Source organism: Neolamprologus brichardi, chromosome 3 (assembly GCF_056152115.1).
Source record: "Neolamprologus brichardi isolate AB-2024 chromosome 3, ASM5615211v1, whole genome shotgun sequence".
NCBI lineage: Eukaryota > Metazoa > Chordata > Actinopteri > Cichliformes > Cichlidae > Neolamprologus > Neolamprologus brichardi.
In genome coordinates, this window is record NC_142106.1 from 35,957,260 (window position 1) to 35,976,460 (window position 19,201).

The following is a 19,201-nucleotide window of genomic DNA, read 5'->3' on the forward strand; positions in this document are numbered from 1 at the left end:
ATATCACCAATTCATTCCCATGTTATTACGGTGTATCCATATAAATGGCCCACCCTGTACTTTTGATAATTGGGGGCAGATTCATTTAGCAAACATCAAGTATGGGTGGATATTAGGATTTATGGTTATGTGAGTTTCTTGTCCGCTGACAAATACATCAGTCCAACATAACTCTCATTATATCTGTATCTAAGATAACAATGTAGAGACCTTTAAGATGGCAACTCTGTGTGTATTTACTGTAGTGTCTGGGTTTCCTGAGGAGGAGGAGCCGGAGAAGGTGGCTGTGATTTCTGGCATTTTGGCGCCCCCTGGTGGTCGGAGCTGCCCCAGTGTTTCACAGATCGCACCGCTCCTTCTCGTCTTCCTCCCGCATCTGCAGCGAGCGATAACAAGTTTAGACGTCCCTGGTGACGCCAGTCTCCTCTTCCCGCCCAGGCACAAAAGCCCTCATCTCAATGACCCACCAAAGCCTTAGCCCACGTAAAATCCCGGAAAGGGGGAGGAGACTCAAAAGAAGCGGAGGGAGGCGTACAGCACAGCTGCAGCTAACAGGTTAAAGGAAGAGCACAGCAAGCTTCTGCTTTCCCACCACTTTCTTTCCATTTCTTGTCGCTGGAACTTCAGGGAAAACAGCCACTGAGGTGAGATATTTTTGTGTGAGTGTGGGCTGTTCCTCATCATATTTTAGCTCGAGTGTTTTTTTCTTCTTCTGTCTTTTACTACGACGTAAAGACTGCTCACGAGGCAGGAGATGCTCGCGACCTTTACTTTAAGAAGCTGTAGGTGTTTTCTCTTTAATGAGCTCTCATGGGAACATGAGTGGGAACTTTAATGGCGTCTAAAGGGGCAAAAATTGCTGACATTTAGTGGCAGTTAGCTGCCAGTTTTGGGCTGACACGGGGCACACCCACTCCTTTTATTTTTATGATTTAGGTCTGAGATACTGTGCATCACGGACAAAAAGGCCACGACTTTGAACCCAACATTGTCAGGATTGTTTTGGACCTCTGGGCTGTGTCTGGATATTATCCGTGAAGCTTTGTGTCGGGATGCCACCTAGGGCACATTTGCACTCAACTTCGAGTCGCTCGCCTTGAACGCATGACCGATTCAAGTTAAAAATTCACGTTTGTGTTATTGTCGCTCTCTGCGCACCCTCCTCCAGTCCTGCTGGTTTCTATTACACCCACCCCTCCCCTTTTTTTCCCCTCTTCTTCCCTTTATCCTTTCAGTTTCCCATAGAAACCGTGGGATTGCGTCGGGAAGTGTGACCTTATTTTTCTTCCTCCGCCCAGAAAAGCTCTGCACCATGTCTGCTCCTGGTAAGTGCCTAGATTTCACATTTATGCTGACTTTTGTTTTCATTTTTTTCTTTGGACGAAAATATGAAGGCGTAAGAGGGTTTTAAAAACGTGAGCGGTGTGGCGTACTTTAATAGCTTTAACACTTTGTTTCCATTACGTCACGCTTTGTAAAATGCTAAAAGTTTTCTCACGCTTGCCCCGTTAGCTTTCCACTAAACCCAACAGCCTGAATAATGAGCACACTGTCCAGCCCACAGTAGACTCCTGAAGGTGGGGGATGTTTTTATTTTTCTTCCCCAAGAAATTCCAGGAATACTTTTTTGTAAACACGTCAGAGTCTTTGGCCCAGCAGACTTCTCTCACTGAGTGGAAAAGGTGAAAGGTGCTATTGTTTGTGTATGCCAGGGCAGTGGATGCACCCACACTTTTTTCTGTTTTGTTTTTTTTTAATGTGAAGTAAAGAGAGCGATGTTGAGCGAAGGCAGACCTCTAGCTTCACACTGTCTAACTTCCTTTTTTAACTTTCATTACACACAAATGGCACAAGAGGTTGTTTTCTGTCTTAATTGTAGTCCACAAGGCTTTATTACATTCATCAGCCTTTGCCAGCAGACTCGTGACTAAATGGGCTTTCCCAGTCACCCGGTCTTGTTCGTTGTGGTTGTAACGACTCAAAAGAAAGTAGTGCTCCACTCATGAAAGTAAATCTTTTTGGAATTTTTTGGCCTTCAGACAACAATTCTAATGCCGAGACAGGAGGGGGGAAAACAACACAAAACGTTGTCAACTTTGTATTTATCCTTACTGCTGAGTGGAAATATCAAGTACAAACTGATTGAAAACATCATTTTATAGTTTACATGTATTCCTCACTGGTGACTGAGCCTGACCTGCACATAGGTGGTAAAGCAGTGAGGGGAGCATAAATGGAGCAGGGACAGAATCTGCATCAGTGATGGCGTCACTTCACTAGAAGGATCCTCCCGGGATCGAACCAGAGATCTTTTGCTTGTTAGGTGAATATGTAAACCAATATTAGTCATAATATTAAGTAAACATGGGGGGGGGGGGCAGAATCCTTCCTCTTTCCCAGGCAGAGTACTAGCTGCCATGTCCACCTCGTTTTTGAGTGTCTTTCTCTGGACAGGATTTAATTAATAATTTGATGAAGGAATCATTTCAGGAATGTTTTTCTGAGTAGTTTCTCGCTTCTGGTTCTCCATCCCTGCCCCCGCCCTGTGCTTGTAGTGCTGTGGAGACACTCCGAGGGAGGATCTGCTTAGCTGAGCTCATGGTGCATTTTCACCCTTCCATAGAAGTCCATGCTCACTCACAAGAGGAAGTAAAATTTTCTAGATGAGACTAGGGGGGACAAACCATAGGCCATTGCCATTGCACGATGTGAATAAAAAACAGTTTGGCCAGTCTTGAGACCAAAACCCCTTATTGACATGCCATTCCATTTAAATGTGCATAGACCTTTTTGTTTAGTTTTTTTTTCCATTACCAGTATACTCGTTGCAATTCACATCAAAAAGCACATCTGTAAAGAACATACAGTGCAGAAAAGCAGCTCATATATAACATTCAGAGAGAAACCCAACAGGCATGTGGAGGCTCTCGTCAGCAAAAATAAGCTGATCTAAATTTGCTCTTTCTAAATTCTTTCTTAATTATGTCCCGGCTGCTGTTAGAAAACGTCACAGCACACATACTTTCACATGACGGTCTGTCAGCAGGTGTGACTCAGGAGGCTCGTCACGTCATTTGTGTTAAGGCAGTGACTTTATGGTTTATGCTTCCTGTGTAGTAAACACAGGAAGTTTCTATATAGATTTATATATTTAGTGAGCCATTAAGTAAACAATAATTTCTCTAAGAGTAAAAATGTCTTCAGCTTCCTTTTTCTTTTCTTCCTTGGACAGTTCACAGCTTTCCCCAAATGAATATCTGGTAAAGGTAAATTTTGTTTTTTGGGGGTCCCATCATAAACTAGAGCTGTTAACCAAAGTCAGTTTGTCATTTATATTTATATATAGATTTCTATATTTAAATTAAGCAGAAAACACTCATATTGGAAAAGACTGCAAACACTGGAAAGCGAAATTACAAAGCTGTGTTGACCTTAAAATGAGTTTTCTGTGTGTCTCATTAATACACGAGGAGCCCCACTTTGATCCCAGGTGGAGACACACATCTCCCGGTGTAGTAAAAAAATAAATCTGTCACACTGAAATATGTGGAGCTACCCTTTGTCAATAAGGGAGCCGCTGAAATGAACTTTAAATTACCATAGTAACCTTTGCTGTGCACGTAACCTGGTCAGAAGCAGGTTATATGTTCGGTTGTGGTTTAAAATGGGCTGGAAGTGGCACGTTTTTACTGATTCTTTTATTTACAGCACGTTGTAAATGCGATACAGATTCTCTGCTGGCTACTATGTTTTGCACGAGCAGCTTGTAAAGCCGTATCTTGGCAAGATCGGGAATGAAGCGCAACAGTAAAGTTACAGCAGCTCACACTGAGCTTTGCAGTGTCAGAAAATGTATAAAAATTATTTGAGATCAGATTCTGATGTGTTGCTAAGTCTGTTTTACATGCATCCACATGTCTTTTATTAATTTATGGGATGTTAATGTTTATTATTAGTTAAATGTGTAGCTGTCGTGTTAGGGGGAAAAAACAAGAGCTCCATGCAGTGTTTCAATAATTTTCTCAAATTAAAATGTTAATTTTTACTGCTCTGTTTACTAAATCGCAAAATCAACAAGTTTCTGCAGCTTTAAACTCTTTTATGTTTATAACAGTGGTGAGTTTCACCATTAGGTTTTTATTATTATCACCATTTATCATCATCATTTGATAATGTCTCTGATTGGTGTAGGAGACACTCACAGGGAGGCAGAAAGCCCAGCTTAATAGAGGAAGTTGATAACCATTGTTATGGCCCGTCTAGGCGTGGCCAGACCACAACATAAAGGGTGATCCATCCCCGTCCAACCCCAAGCAGCACGTCACACACTTAATACTTTGTGACAGTGATTTATTTACAATGAGTGCAGTTAAACAAAGGAAGGGAGCATATCATACCTTCAGGGTGAACCCAAGGCCAAAACAACAAACAAAAAGTAGCCTATCTCAGGAATAAACACAACTTACCTACTCAAAAGAACTAACTCAAACGACAATCACTTTCCTCCCTGCCTAACAAAAACAGGAGAAAACTGATCAAACAAAAAGGCGGTCCACCCCTACATGCTCTTACATTAACCAACATAGTGACACTTTTTGTCTGCGGGACAGGAAAATCAACAATGGCCCGTACTTTCGCAGCCACAGGGCGCACTTGCCCCTGTCCGACCTGTTTCCCCAAGTAAGTAATGGTGGCTTTACCAAACTCGCACTTAGAGAGGTTTAATGTGAGAGAAGATTCACAAAAACGTCTGAACACCTCTGAGAGCGTTTCCAGATGTTCCAACCACATTGGAGAGTAAATGACAATGTCATCCAAGTATGCCTCACAGTTTTTCACTCCAAACAATACCTTCTGCATCAGACGTTGAAATGTTGCAGGTGCGTTTCGCAACCCGAAGGGCATTACAGTGTATTGGAGGAAATGATCTGGAGTTACAAACGCGGAGACTTCAGAAGCTCTGGGGGTTAACGGGACTTGCCAATACCCTTTTAACAGGTCTAATTTAGTGACGTATGTAGCTGAGCCGACACGATCAATGCAGTCCTCCATTCTGGGGAGAGGAAAAGAATCAGGTTTTGTGACTGCATTAACCTTTCTGAAATCTGTACAGAAACGTGGGGTGTTATCTGGTTTAGGCACCAAAATACAGGGCGAACTCCACGCACTGTTACTGGGCTCAGCTAACCCATGTTTAACCAGGTATTCAACTTCCTGTTGCATTAAAATCCGCTTGGTTGGATTTACTCTATAAGCATGTTGTTTTATTGGCTTATCAACTTCCACAACGATATCATGAAAGAGCGCAGACGTCTGCCGAGGATGGTCAGAGAAAAGCAGCAAATTAGCTTCAATCAGATCAAGGATATCTTTGCGGGCGGAATCTGACAGATGCGACAGAAAGGATTCTACGTCCTCTAACACTTCTCAGTTTCGCAAATGGGCCACAGGCATACAACTGCTCTTGTCAATAAAGTCATCATCTTGCAAAACATACAATGGTGGTGCTGAACACACAGAGACAGGCGCTATGGGAGAGGTTTTTTCAGCTGCCGCGTCCTCTCTGGAAACATAGCGTTTAAGCATGTTAACGTGGCAAACCCTCAGTTTTCTCTTTCGATCAGGAGTTTTTACTGCATAGCTAGTGTCACTTATCTTTTTGTCCACCTCATAGGGACCGGAAAACTGAGCAAGGAAGCAACACCAGAATATCGTGATATTGGGGTTTCAGGTCAATCCGGCTTACACACAGTTCTCAGGGCTAAAGGAAACCATCCTCAGTACAAGTATAAACGACCACCACGATGCATTAGACTTGCACTACCACTGCCTCTCCACCACACCAGATTTCTTTTCTTTAATCTTGTCTGTTACAAAACAAATTGAATGGCAGCAGCAGTCCAATGATAGTGAAACTATTAACATTTTTTTTAACCTTTATTCTTGAAAGCAGGATAAGGGAAGGTGGTTAATAAAATTCGGCATTGATTTTCCATTATCTCTGACATTTCACATTTTACAGTGGGGCTTAAATGAGGTCTGTACTATGGAACGAGATACGCGTGCGTGTGTGCACGACTGTAGTAGTAAGGGGAAATGGGTCTTTTTACACACCAACGACTGATCGGTCAATGCTGTATAATTTTGACCAATGTTGTTGTCGTTATGAAGTGAGAATGATCACATTTTTGCATTATAAACAAGGACATTACAAAACCTTTCAACTCAGTTGACTTTATTGGCATAACATATGATCATAAGGACAGCTGTGTTCCAGTGGACCTTGCAGTTTATCTGATAACAGCATTTTAAACATTCATAAAAGTAAGCAATTCCCAGTTAGTCATTGTTATGAATCTTGTGAAAGTGAGTCCCATAGCACACAACAGAGGTGCAACTGGCCCTGTGTAGGGTCTTATGGCCCCTCGTGGCGTTCTCCAGGGCAGCTACAGAGTAGGCTGGCTGCTAGCCTCTTGAGACTAGTGTGCACTTATGGTTCTGTTGATTTAACGCAACAGCTGCTTTAAATAAGATGCAAACACTCTGAGAGACAAAGTTACATATCCCTGTGCTGACGGCGTCCGTTCTTCCTAACTGAAATCCTCACTTAATGTAAGAATCTTCAGTTCCTGTCCAAAAAAATCCCCAAATCTCACTTTTCACATCACATATTCAGTTTTTCCACCATGGAAACACTGACAATTGGTTTCCACCATATCATGGATCCAGTTTTTCCAGTATAGGTAGGTCATTACTGTTGTGTTGCAATCACCGGCCAATTAGCTCTGCCCTGTCTACTAAAAAAAAAAAAAAAAAAGGGTGGATGATTCACAGCGTGCGCACACACACACTCGCACTCGGCAGAGAGTAGCTGCTTCTAGCGAGACACTCGACGGTCACTGCTCTCAGCTTCTGTCTCTGCTCTGACTGGAAGGTAAGAACCTGGAGACGACCAGCCGTGGTCAACACAGCTGGTCTATAATCCTAAACAGCAGCTTCAGGCTTTTGAGTCTTATATCATTTTTTATGTGTGTATATTTATATTATCATTCATACTCAGAGTTGATGGTTTCTTTTAGTTTTTTGTGCCCTATCTTACACATTACGGCTTGATTTATTTTCCTTTTTTTTTGGTTGTTTTATGGTAAAAATTGAGCTCTACTTTCTAAAGTTTGACTGTCATAGTTTGTACAGCAACAACCGAGCTCATGAATTCAAATTCAGTCAAATCAGACTGTCGGTATATCTGAACAGGTTTTGATTGTGTCTATTTTTCCCCCTTCCAGTTTACCCAGGTGCTCCAAACCAGCCACCCTATCCCATGTCTCAACCCGGCGGAGCACCGTATCCAGTTCCTCCTGGATATGGAGATCCCAGTCAAGCCCCTGCACTGGGCTTCAACATGGGCTATTCAGGACAACCTGCGGTCATGTACCAGCCAGCACCCATAGGGACAGCTCCAGGCCCTGAATACGGTGGCCCACCAGGGGGGATTTCACCACCTCCTGGAGGTCCAGCAGTCCCCGTTGGAGTCCCACCTGGACTCGAGTACCTCACACAGGTAGGGCAGAGGAAGGTTAAACCAGCAGTTTTTGTTGTTGTCTTGTTTTATACGCTGTCCTGTTCAGCAGCTTTTGGAGTCACAATTATGATCTGAATGCACTCTTGTGCCAAACATATTTTGCTTTTCCAAGATGAGCTCTGAAAATTCACTGTAGGCTCCACTTGTTCATGTCTTTCTTTTATCTATCTAGTTATTTGTTCCTGTTAGTGTTATATCAGGCATTACATTGTATGTTTAGTATTACAATATCCAAGCTGACAGGCAGATTAAAAAAAAAAAAGAAAAGTCAGTGCAGTCAGGTGATTTTTGAGAGCTACGATTGGTTCCACTGTCTTCTTAAATGTCACGAACTCTAAGTAAACTTTCTAACAATGACCGATGACTCAATTAATCCTTCCATTTTACTTGGAATTTGTATGAACCTGAAAAGCTGCTGGCCATGTGTGTAACCCGACACAGTTCCTGGATCTGTTGCATGCCAAGTAGTGAGAGAAAAGGTCAAATGTTTAAGACTGTAGTGGGTAAAAGTGCGTTTTGTAGTTCTGTTGGCTCACCATTGAAATACTTGCAGTTTGCTGCACTTTTTGGTGATCATTAATCTCAACTAGGATGTGTGACACTAAAGCCAGTTTCCTTTTTAAAACAATATGTGAGGTCATACGTGCTTTTAATTGTTTTTAGAAGGAAGAGACTTTCAGATTGCAGGATGTGCCGCAGAGTTGCCTTTTTCAGTTTGCTTTCTCTCCTTCGGTTTTAGATTGACCAGATCCTGATCCATCAGAAAGTCGAACTCCTGGAAGGTGAGGCGCGCATCTTGTTGAACACAAAATATTTAATCCTTCAGCAGCTCATAGGCAGCTGTGTGTGAGGTTTAAAGTCTCTCAAGATGAATACAAATGGAAGAAAAATGATATCTGCCCTTGAAATTCCTTACTTATCTTTACTTCATTGCTCACTGTTTTCCCTTCTCTTTTCCCAACCACGCCCAGCATTCATTGGTTTTGAGACAAACAACCAGTATGAAATAAAAAACAGTCTGGGTCAAAAGATCTACAAAGCCAAAGAGAAGAATGACTGCTGCACCAGGAACTGTTGTGGCTCTCTGCGCAGCTTCGACATGAAAATAAAGGACAACATGGATAGGGAGGTCATTCGTCTCATCAGGCCTTTCCGCTGCGTCTCCTGCTGGTGTCCCTGCTGCTTGCAAGAGGTCTGTCCACTTTAATGTTTCTGTGTTTGAGTAGAAGTGACTTGGCTAGTGTTGAAAGAGGTTAATGGAGTCATATTGCATTCATTTACCACACCTAGACCAATATTGTTCCCGGTCAAAAGCATTTTCGGTGTGAAATCTGAGTACTCATCCATCATATCTGGATTATTGTATTTGATCTAGATGTGCTGGTTAATGTTAGATATAGTAAATATCTGAAGAGACTCTGATAGGGAAGAATAAACTCTTTACTTTCTGTAGCACTCTGTTTGTAGTTTATGTTAAGACATACCTAATCACTTTTTTTTGGATTAAATAAAGATAGATACAAAAGTTAGATCAGATAAAGACAAATAAATCAAGACATTACAGTTTTATAAGGGGCAATGAATTTTTTTTAATGTAATGTAGAAATTACAGAAAATATTGGAAGATTTTAAGAGAAACGCGAGCTCTGTAGTTTATTTTGTAACACTTACACTTACGACAGCTCATCTCCTGTTCAGGATTTACTTCTAGTCTTCAGGAATGTTTTTAGTGGACCTGCTATACAAGTCTGATTTATTCCTCTACCTCTCTTAACCCTGCTGGATTTAAAATAGTTTTTTGTGTGGGAAGTGGGCTAATTTACTGCTGATTGGTCCAGGTGACCAAAGAAACTGCTCTGAGTTATCAGTGTGCTCTGTCCTGGAACCAACTGCATGCAGATTAATGTTCTCTGCATTGACAGTCGATTGGAGCTGCAGACCCTGCCTGTATCATTAGTGATCATTGATGTGAAATTGGAGTCAGTTTGACAAGGACACTGGTATTTGCTTTTTATGCAAGTTTGAGTTTTATGGTGAAATGTACAGAGTGCACAGTGTAAGCAGTTAAAAGGAGGCTTCCAGTGAGCAATCAATGCACTGTGGAACAGATGCAGGCAGTTTAATTTCTTGAATTTCCCTCAGAACATCTGGTATCAGATGGTTATTTATCAGTTATTTAAGACGACGATGTTATGAATGGGGATGCAATACATAAAGGCTGATACTGTTTGGTACCATGCTGTAAATATGCTTATTAAAGGTCTTGAATTCAACACGGGGAGACTGTGTGGACAGACTCGCTTTGGCGTTGGCTTCTCTTAGAGAGGATGTTAAATTAACTTTGTTTTAAAGCACGAGCTCCCTGCTCTTGTGGCTCAGATGCAAATAACATGTAAAAAAGCTACTTATCAACACATCTCTAACACATTTACAGCTTAGATTTAAATCACAAGGTTCTGGCATGGCCAGGGTAGAGTCAGTATCAGCAGGAAAAGCCAAGTCCATTATGTCATCCTTCACATTTTCAAAAGCTGTCCAGAGGGTCAGATCTGAGTCTTTGCCAGGACAATTCTGGCCCCCAAGACATTTGAATTCACCATAGTCTAGTGCATGTTATAGTGCATGTAACTGACATTTGATACTGCTACTTACAGCCAGACTGGAAGAAAACCTTAGTCCTGTGTTTAAAGTAATAAATAATTGTTAGTCTTTTCTCATGTAAAATACAGAGGCCTATCAGTTCTTCGTTCTTCATAACAACATGCAGCCTCACAGTGCCAGTGGTTCATACCTTTGCCTTTCCTCTCTTTGTCTTGAGTTACTGTTGCCGAGTGGTTGCTGCTGACCGGTGTTTCAGTGCCTTTGTGTGCCACTCTGCTCAGGCAGGGTTTTGTTAAGACCATGAATGGCCCTTTTGTCTGTCCAAACTATCTCCTAGACTCCCTGATCCTTTGCCATCCATCCACTGAGACCTTCTTCTCTTTGCCCCTGTGTAATCACATCATTAGCGGTCTGTCTACAGAACGTACCCAATGGCACGAATCTAAGAAGATATCCAATCATACTGCAGCTCTCGGTTTACTGCCCAGACAGGAACCATGTGAGATGCATTCCCTTTGTTTACATGGTTTAACAATCAAGCAGTCAGCCTCACTTATCATTCCTGCTGTCCAGCGTGACACCGCGTGACGTTTTATTTATAGCTGTCAGTGTCCAGGGAAGAGGGCAAACCAAGCTCTGTGAAATAGCTTTCTAATTTTGTGGAGAGCTACTATGTGTCTAACTAACTATGTGACCGACAGATGGAGGTCCAGGCTCCACCGGGGACCACCATAGGGTACGTCAAACAGGACTGGCACCCTTTCCTGCCAAAGTTTTCCATCCAGGGAGCAAACAAGGAGACACTCATGAGACTGGAGGGGCCCTGCTTTGCCTGCAACTGCTGTGGAGATGTCAACTTTGAGGTGAGCTCAGAGGGTCGTTGTTTGTGGGAGAAACTGAACTCTGAGTAAATTTCATCCATCAGCCAACAGTGATTTGCTACAGATCCACTCAGATAATCTAAACAGGATTGGTAACAGTCACAGAGATGTTGATGATGATTTTCATTAAGTCAAAGGAATAGTTGAGAGTTTTGGAAAACACTTTCTATTCACTTTATTGTAGAGTTTAGTGAAAATTGATACAACTCTTATCTGTCCATAAAATATGAAGGTACACCTCGAAGTCAGGCTACTATCCAGCCTGTGCAATGAAAAAATTTAATCTTCCTATTAGTCTCACTTCCTGGTTTCCCACATGACATCCTGCACACATTACTTGAGAATTGACATGATACAACTACTGGCTGCAAGTAGTTGTGATTAGACGCAGGAGGCATGCAGGGGAAATGCAATTGTAGGCAGGCTAAAGCAGCTTAAAAAGCAGATCAGGTCAGCTAATCTGCCAGGATTGCAGCAGAGCCTGATTTTTGTCATCCGTTTGCACAAAGATTGTGCTTGATCCATCCATCCATCCATCCATCCATCTTCATCCGCTTTATCCGGGGCCGGGTCGCGGGGGCAGCAGCCTAAGCAAAGAGGCCCAGACCTCCCTCTCCCCAGCCACCTCCTCCAGCTCATCCGGGGGAACACCAAGGCGTTCCCAGGCCAGCCGAGAGATATAATCTCTCCAGCGTGTCCTGGGTCTGCCCCGGGGCCTCCTCCCGGTGAGACATGCCTGGAACACCTCACCCAGGAGGCGCCCAGGGGGCATCCTTACCAGATGCCCAAACCACCTCAGCTGGCTCCTTTCGATGTGGAGCAGCAGCGGCTCTACTCTGAGCCCCTCCCGGATGGCCGAACTTCTCACCCTATCTCTAAGGGAGATGCCAGCCACCCTTCGGAGGAAGCTCATTTCCGCCGCTTGTATCCGCGATCTCGTCCTTTCGGTCACTACCCACAGCTCGTGGCCATAGGTGAGGGTAGGGACGTAGATCGACCGGTAAATTGAGAGCTTCGCTTTTACACTCAGCTCCCTCTTCACCACGACGGACCGGTGCAGCGTCTGCATTACTGCAGCTGCAGCCCCAATCCGTCTGTCGATCTCCGGCTCCCTTCTCCCATCACTCGCGAACAAGACCCCGAGATACTTGAACTCCTCCACTTGGGGCAGGACCTCATCCCCGACCCGGAGTGGGCACTCCACCCTTTTCCGGCTGAGAACCATGGCCTCAGATTTGGAGGTGCTGATCCTCATTCCCGCTGCGTCACACTCGGCTGCGAACCGCTCCAGTGCGAGCTGGAGGCCCTCACCCGATGAAGCCAACAGAACCACATCATCCGCAAAGATCAGAGATGAGATCCTGAGGCCACCAAAGCGAAAGCCCTCCGCCACTTGGCTGCGCCTAGAAATCCTGTTCATACAAATTATGAACAGAACCGGTGACAAAGGGCAGCCCTGGCGGAGCCCATCACCCACCGGGAACGAGTCCGACTTATTGCCGGCAATGCGAACCAAGCTCTTGCAACGGTTGTATAGGGATCGAATGGCCCGTAGCAATGGGCCAGACACCCCATACTCCCGCAACACCTCCCACAGGACACCCCGAGGGACACGGTCGAATGCCTTCTCCAAGTCCACAAAACACATGTAGACTGGTTGGGCAAACTCCCATGCACCCTCAAGTATCCTCGAGAGGATGAAGAGCTGGTCCAGTGTTCCGCGACCAGGACGAAAACCGCATTGTTCCTCCTGCATCAGAGGTTCGACTAACGGACGAACTCTCCTTTCCAGCACCCTGGCATAGACTTTCCCGGGGAGGCTGAGGAGTGTGATCCCCCTGTAGTTGGAACACACCCTCCGGTCCCCCTTCTTAAAGATGGGGACCACCACCCCGGTCTGCCAATCCACGGGTACTGCCCCTGATCTCCACGCAACATTGCAGAGGCGTGTCAGCCAGGACAGCCCTACAACGTCCAGAGCCTTCAGGAACTTGGGGCGGACCTCATCAACACCAGGGGCTCTGCCACCAAGGAGTTGTTTAACTGCCTCAGTGACCTCGCCCCCAGAAATTGGTGGGTCATTCCCCTCATCCCCAGACTCTGCTTCCTCCTTGGAAGACGCGTCAGTGGGATTAAGGAGGTCCTCGAAGTATTCCTTCCACCGCCTGACAATTTTCTCAGTCGACGTCAGCAGCGCTCCGCCAGCACTATACACAGTGCAGGTAGAGCACCGCTTTCCCCTCCTGAGACGCCTGACGGTTTGCCAGAACCTCTTCGAGGCAGTCCGAAAGTCTTTTTCCATGGCCTCTCCGAACTCCTCCCACACCCGAGTTTTTGCTTCAGCCACTGCCCGAGCCGCATTCCGCTTGGCCTGTCGATACCTGTCGGCTGCCTCCGGAGTCCCACAGGCTAACCAAGCCCGATAGGACTCCTTCTTCAGCCTGGTGGCTCCCTTCACCTCTGGTGTCCACCATTTGGTTCGGGGATTACCACCACGGCAGGCACCAACCACCTTGCGGCCGCAGCTCAATGCAGCAGCTTCGGCAATGGAGGCGCTGAACATGGTCCATTCGGACTCAATGTCCCCCGCCTCCCTCAGAATGCTGTTGAAGCTCTGCCGGAGGTGTGCGTTGAAGATCTCGCGGACTCGGGCCTCTGCTAGTCGTTCCCAGCACACCCTCACTACACGTTTAGGTGCACCAGGTCTGTCCAGCGTCCTCCCCCGCCACCTGATCCAACTCACCACCAGGTGGTGATCAGTTGACAGCTCAGCCCCTCTCTTTACCTGAGTGTCCAGAACATATGGTCGCAGGTCTGGTGATACGATTACAAAATCGATCATCGACCTACGGCCTAGAGCGTCCTGGTGCCACGTGCACTTATGGACACTCTTATGTTCGAACAAGGTGTTCGTTATGGCCAAACTGTGATTAGCACAGAAGTCCAATAACAAAGCACCGCTCGGGTTCAGATCAGGGAGGCCGTTCCTCCCAATCACGCCCTCCAGGTCTCGCTGTCGTTACCCACGTGAGCATTGAAGTCTCCCAGCAGGACAACAGAGTCTCCAGGTGGAGCACCTTCCAGCACCCCCCCCAGGGACTCTAAGAAGGCTGGGTACTCCAAACTGCCACTCGGCGCATAAGCGCAGATGACAGTCAGGACCCGTTCCCCGACCCTAAGGCGCAGGGAACAAACCCTCTCGTCCACCGGGAAAAACCCCAACGTACCGGCAGCAAGCCGAGGGGATATTAAAATACCCACCCCAGCCCGCCGCCTCTCACCAGGGGCAACTCCAGACTGAGACAGAGTCCAGCCCCTCTCCAGGAGACTGGTTCCAGAGCCCAAGCCGTGCGTAGAGGTGAGCCCGACTATATCTAGCCGGTACCTCTCAACCTCACGCACTAACTCAGGCTCCTTCCCCACCAGAGAGGTGACATTCCATGTCCCTATTGCCAGTCTTGGCAGCCGGGGGTCAGTCCGCCAGGGCCTCCGCTCCTGGCCGCCACCCGGCACACAATGCACCCGACCCCTATGGCGCCTCCTGCGGGTGGTGGGCCTGCGGGAGGATGGGCCCATGTCTCCTCTTCGGGCTGTGCCCGGCCGGGCCCCATGGACTAAGGCCCGGCCACCAGACGCTCGCCCTCGGGCACCCTCCCCGGGCCTGGCTCCAGGGCGGGGCCCCGGTAACCCTATCCCGGGCAGGGTAAACTGTTCCCTCTGTGTTTTTTTTCATAGGGGTCTTCTGAATCGCTCTTTGTCTGGTCCCTCACCCAGGACCAATTTGCCATGGGAGACCCTACCAGGGGGCAAAAGCCCCCAGACAACATAGCCCCTGGGATCCCTGGGACACACAAACCCCTCCACCACGATAAGGTTGCGATTCACGGAGATACAATTTTGAGATTTTCTTTATTACGTAATCTTCTTGTGTCTTGGTGAACTTGCTTGTCACTATTTTCTCCAACAAGCACCTCTCATGAAAGGACAAAATGCCACCAATAATAAATATCACATTATCATTGATAAGCTTCTATGATAAAACTGGAGAAATACTTTTCCAACCCTTCCATGACTCTAATTTTTCCCATTAATTTGACACCAAGTGAATGATCCTTAGTGCTGCTGGTGGTCGGATTGTGTTACCTTTCATATAGAACCAAAAAAGCTGTTTTATCTCCTGATAAGTGCATGTTAAGCTTTTATTTCTCAGCAAGAAGGCAAGAAAATTTTAAACAAATCAGCAGCAAGGCTGATGTTGTTTCCATTGTTTAAAGAAAGTGTGTGCGACAGGATTAACAACTTGTGACAAACGCTGGTATTGTTATTGTTTTGCAGCTGAAGGGGAAAGATGGTGGCACACCCATTGGTCGCATCAGCAAGCAGTGGAGCGGCCTTTTGAAGGAAGTATTCACTGACACAGATAATTTTGGCATCCAGTTCCCGCTGGACTTGGACGTGAAGATGAAAGCTGTGCTGATGGGCGCCTGCTTTCTCATTGTAAGTCCCCAATCTAGAAGAACGTAGTTGATTTTGAAATATGTGGTGTGTTGCTGAATAAAATAATTCATTACTTTTGACGTTGCTTTGCAGGATTTCATGTTCTTTGAGAAAGTCGGAGAGGCCAACCAGCGCAGCAGTGTGTTTTCATAACAGAGGAAAGAGGAACCGTGGGGAGCGGCCTATGATGATGTTTTCCTGTTATGTAACATTTGTAATTTTTTTTGTTCATTTGTTACCAGTCCCATAATCCATTTATATACACATACATCTCATTGTGAGTGAATAAACTCTTGATTAGATTTAAAAGTTTGAATCTCTCAAAAGTCAAAGACTGAAGTTTTCAGTGTTTCTGTACAGTCTGTAGATGTTTCACCTCTTTTTAAGCACATCACTGTATTCATAGCAAACAATTCACGCTACCAAAGTTAAACTTGGAAACAGGTGTGGACACGCATCCTTTTGAATGTGTTTTTGCTGCACTTGTGTTCACATTTAATTTCTTTCTTCTTTTTTGTCACCATCAGTTTGTCTTTTATTGTTAGTAATTTTATGTGCTTGCTCGAGCTTTATAAAGATATAACAGCATATCTAGTAGAAGTACAATACTGTTTTGTAGAAGATGTATTCATTGCTTTGCCTTCATTTATCCAGTTAAATGGTGGCAGAGTCGATCTGTCAGTCCATTGCTTTGATATGATGATCATCATAATCTGTGTACAGATATTTTTTTTTTAATTTAAAAGTTGGCTTTTGTTTATTACTTTGGTGTATGCTCTACCAACCTATTACATTCCTTTGAGCCTCCACTGTAGACTGTATTTAGTGTTAATCAGCAAGTGTTGGCATGCAAAACGCACTAAGATATGATGCTTGACATGGTAAGCCTCAAACCTGCCTTGGCTTCATTATATCAATGTCACTGTGAATATCTTAGCATAAGTATTTGGCGCTAACCACTTGTGGGCCAGAGTTCCACTACACAGAGCCACTAGCACAGCTTTTAATCTTTTTGTCACTTATCAGAAGCCATATAGAAAACTTAACGTTAGCCACAGGAATCCCGCTCTGGTTGTTTAGCTCAGGGTAGCATCATGTGCAAATGTTAGCGTGTAAATACACTGAAGTATAATATGCCGATATGCTAATTATTAAACCTGCTTGACATTATTTTATCATCCATGTAAATAGTTTATCTTTAAGCTCAATTTGGGCTAAATGCTAACTACAGCCAGGAGGTGCATCACCCTAAGTCTTTTTGTCATTAACTAAAGCTTATGGGAAACATTTAGCCACAGTAAACTGGCTGTTAGCATTTAGCCCACATAAGGAAGTGACATCGTACTAGCATGTAGACATGCTAACTTAGGTGGTTGAAATGGCAAGCATCTTAACTACTAAACAACCTGTTGTTAACATGTGCCACTGCTGAGGTTTTAGCATTTAGCCCAAAGCTCTACTGTGCCTACGTACAGACAGTACCTGGCTTGTCCTAATTGTGCAGTTAGTTGACTGCCTTACAAAAAAGTCTGAACGAGTTAGCCGCTGTCACTTGTTTAGGAATGCGTTGCCTTTATTGGTGTGAAGTTGTGAATCACACGTTTTTACCAAAGTTCACTCTTTGTATTCAGCAACATGTCTTCAGCCACGGTGCATGATGCAAAGCTGTTGCACAGGCTTGACTCTAAATGATCCTGTGCTCCCTTTATGGAGTTTGGTGGTTGCCTTTGACACTGGTGACACCTCACCATCCAGTTTCCTTCACATACCACTGTGTTTGAACATGTGACTGCGTAATGACATAGGGGAGAGAGAAAATGCAGGCTGAGGGAAAAATTTAAAAACAGATGTTGAGGTTAGTGAGCATTGATCTGGCCTCAGACTGGTTGGAAAACCCCACAGGCAAAGCTTGCATGAAACACTGTGTAGTTCCTAAGTCCCTGGAAAGAGTTGGTGCAGTTATGACTGCTGGTACAGAGAAATAGAGAGGAGACCAGAATCTTAACTGAATCAATTGACTTGTTTTTTTTATTTGGTTGCTTCGCTCTACAGTGTTTGATAGATGAGAGGTTAATGTTGCACTTCTGTGTTTAATAATCACTCTTGTTCTGGGCACGCCTCCAGCGTGAGACCTGGTTGCCACAAGTGCTTTCAAATCCAGCTAGCTGTTTGCCATCACCAACCAAATGTATTGTATGTGCATGTATAAATATATGTATATGTTGAGTGGCCAGTACTAACCAAAGCACGTACAGTTGATTTAAGTTGCGCACTCACCGTTTACTGTTCCTCTGGAGGCTTTCTTTTCTATCATATATGTGCAGCTGGGTGGGGCTGCAACATGTCTCCTGTGTTTTTTATCAAAAATGTTTTGTAACACTTTTCTTGTGATTGGACATTTTTACATATACAAGCAACGATATATTTCTCAAATAAACAAATGCAATGATAAACCTTTATTAAAAGCACAATCGTCTCTTGTTTTTCTGCAGGAAAATCTGGGGAAGGTGCTCTGTTGTCAGCCTAAATGTGGACCATCTGGTTGCACTTGGAGAAAATGAGCTTTGGTTTAGTAGGGGAAATCTAGTCCCTCATGCTCCGCCTCAAAATGAGCTCCATTCAAATCGTGCTTTAGCCAATTTTATTTTTTTAACTGTTGAATGGCATCCTCACTTCAGTCTGAACTTTCTGTACTAATTACCTATTAACAGAAAGTTATTTATATCCATACCCTTGTTCAGAAGCATGAGTGGAAGACAACAGCAGTGCTACTGGGTTAGATACCAAATCTTAGTGCTCCATCTCCTGGGAGCATGTGAGATGTTCATGTATAGTATTTCAGAACATGTCTGCACATGTCCATCCATCCCTCAGGAACACTGAGGCATGGCTTTGGAGTTTGTTTTCATACATGATCACCTAATATTTTACCTGCTATTGCTGTGCAAATATTTAAACCAGTTGTAGCGTGTCGGTGTACACAGGGTCAATCTTAGCAGGCAGTAGGACAAAGGTCAGAGCCTCTCTTGGAGAACTAAAGAGCCACAGAGCTGAGATCCTGTGTTCAGGCCACCAGAGATCAGTTTTATTTAACAAAGTTTCTACTACAATATGTACAAATGTATTAAAACAGCAAACCTACGTACAAAAGATGTGCTATTTAAAACCACATCATGTCATCTTTCTTCTAAGCTGTTTCAAGAATATTAGTCAGTTTTGTTTTCGCCCACCTTCCGTATATGTAAACATTATTACTTTTTTTTTTAAATGCCTTTTTATATAGAGCATATATTGTTTTGATCTTCCTTGATGGCCATTTATATTTTACATGTATAAAATAGATTCCTATGGCTTATATTTTATCATTAGCTTCAAGTGGGATTTTTTTTCTTTATTTGATGGTCTGACCTTTAGTTGCTGTTCAGCTCGCACTGGGTTCCAGTCATTTCATTGAAGTGCTTTATGAACTTCCTCCGTGGTCACGTCATGTACCGCCTCCATAACCTGAACAGAGAAATGAAAACAGCAGACAGTTACTACCAACCAGACAAGCTGTAGTTTACATCAGTGTAAATATGGCCGCAATTTGTTCTTCTGTCTTTTATAGTGTTCAGTACATGTACAGGACAGAAGATGGATT

At 44.4% G+C, this 19,201-nt stretch overlaps 1 protein-coding gene across 3 annotated transcripts; it reads left to right on the forward strand.

Moving 5' to 3' along the window:
• Nucleotides 1-361: 361 nt before the first annotated feature.
• On the forward strand, nucleotides 362-18,032 carry plscr3b (phospholipid scramblase 3b). Of its 3 annotated transcripts, none has more exons than XM_006807712.3 (8): nucleotides 362-644; nucleotides 1,169-1,325; nucleotides 7,287-7,561; nucleotides 8,322-8,364; nucleotides 8,554-8,774; nucleotides 10,885-11,046; nucleotides 15,400-15,561; nucleotides 15,655-18,032. In XM_006807712.3, exons 2-8 carry the CDS (start codon nucleotides 1,313-1,315, stop codon nucleotides 15,712-15,714), a joined length of 936 nt encoding a protein of 311 aa, XP_006807775.2. In that variant the 5' UTR covers nucleotides 362-644; nucleotides 1,169-1,312; the 3' UTR covers nucleotides 15,715-18,032. The 3 variants fall into 3 exon arrangements, with proteins under 3 accessions (XP_006807775.2, XP_006807774.2, XP_006807776.2); XM_006807711.2 differs by having other exon boundaries at nucleotides 363-644; nucleotides 1,236-1,325; XM_006807713.3 differs by lacking the exons at nucleotides 362-644; nucleotides 1,169-1,325 and adding an exon at nucleotides 6,257-6,934.
• The last annotated feature ends 1,169 nt before the right edge of the window (nucleotides 18,033-19,201 follow it).

Excerpts from the sequence above, each read along its gene's own strand:
- plscr3b (XM_006807712.3), top strand. Across the intron at positions 7,562-8,321 it reads GACTCGAGTACCTCACACAG|ATTGACCAGATCCTGATCCA; the intron begins GTAGGGCAGAGG and ends CTTCGGTTTTAG. Across the intron at positions 11,047-15,399 it reads GTGGAGATGTCAACTTTGAG|CTGAAGGGGAAAGATGGTGG; the intron begins GTGAGCTCAGAG and ends ATTGTTTTGCAG.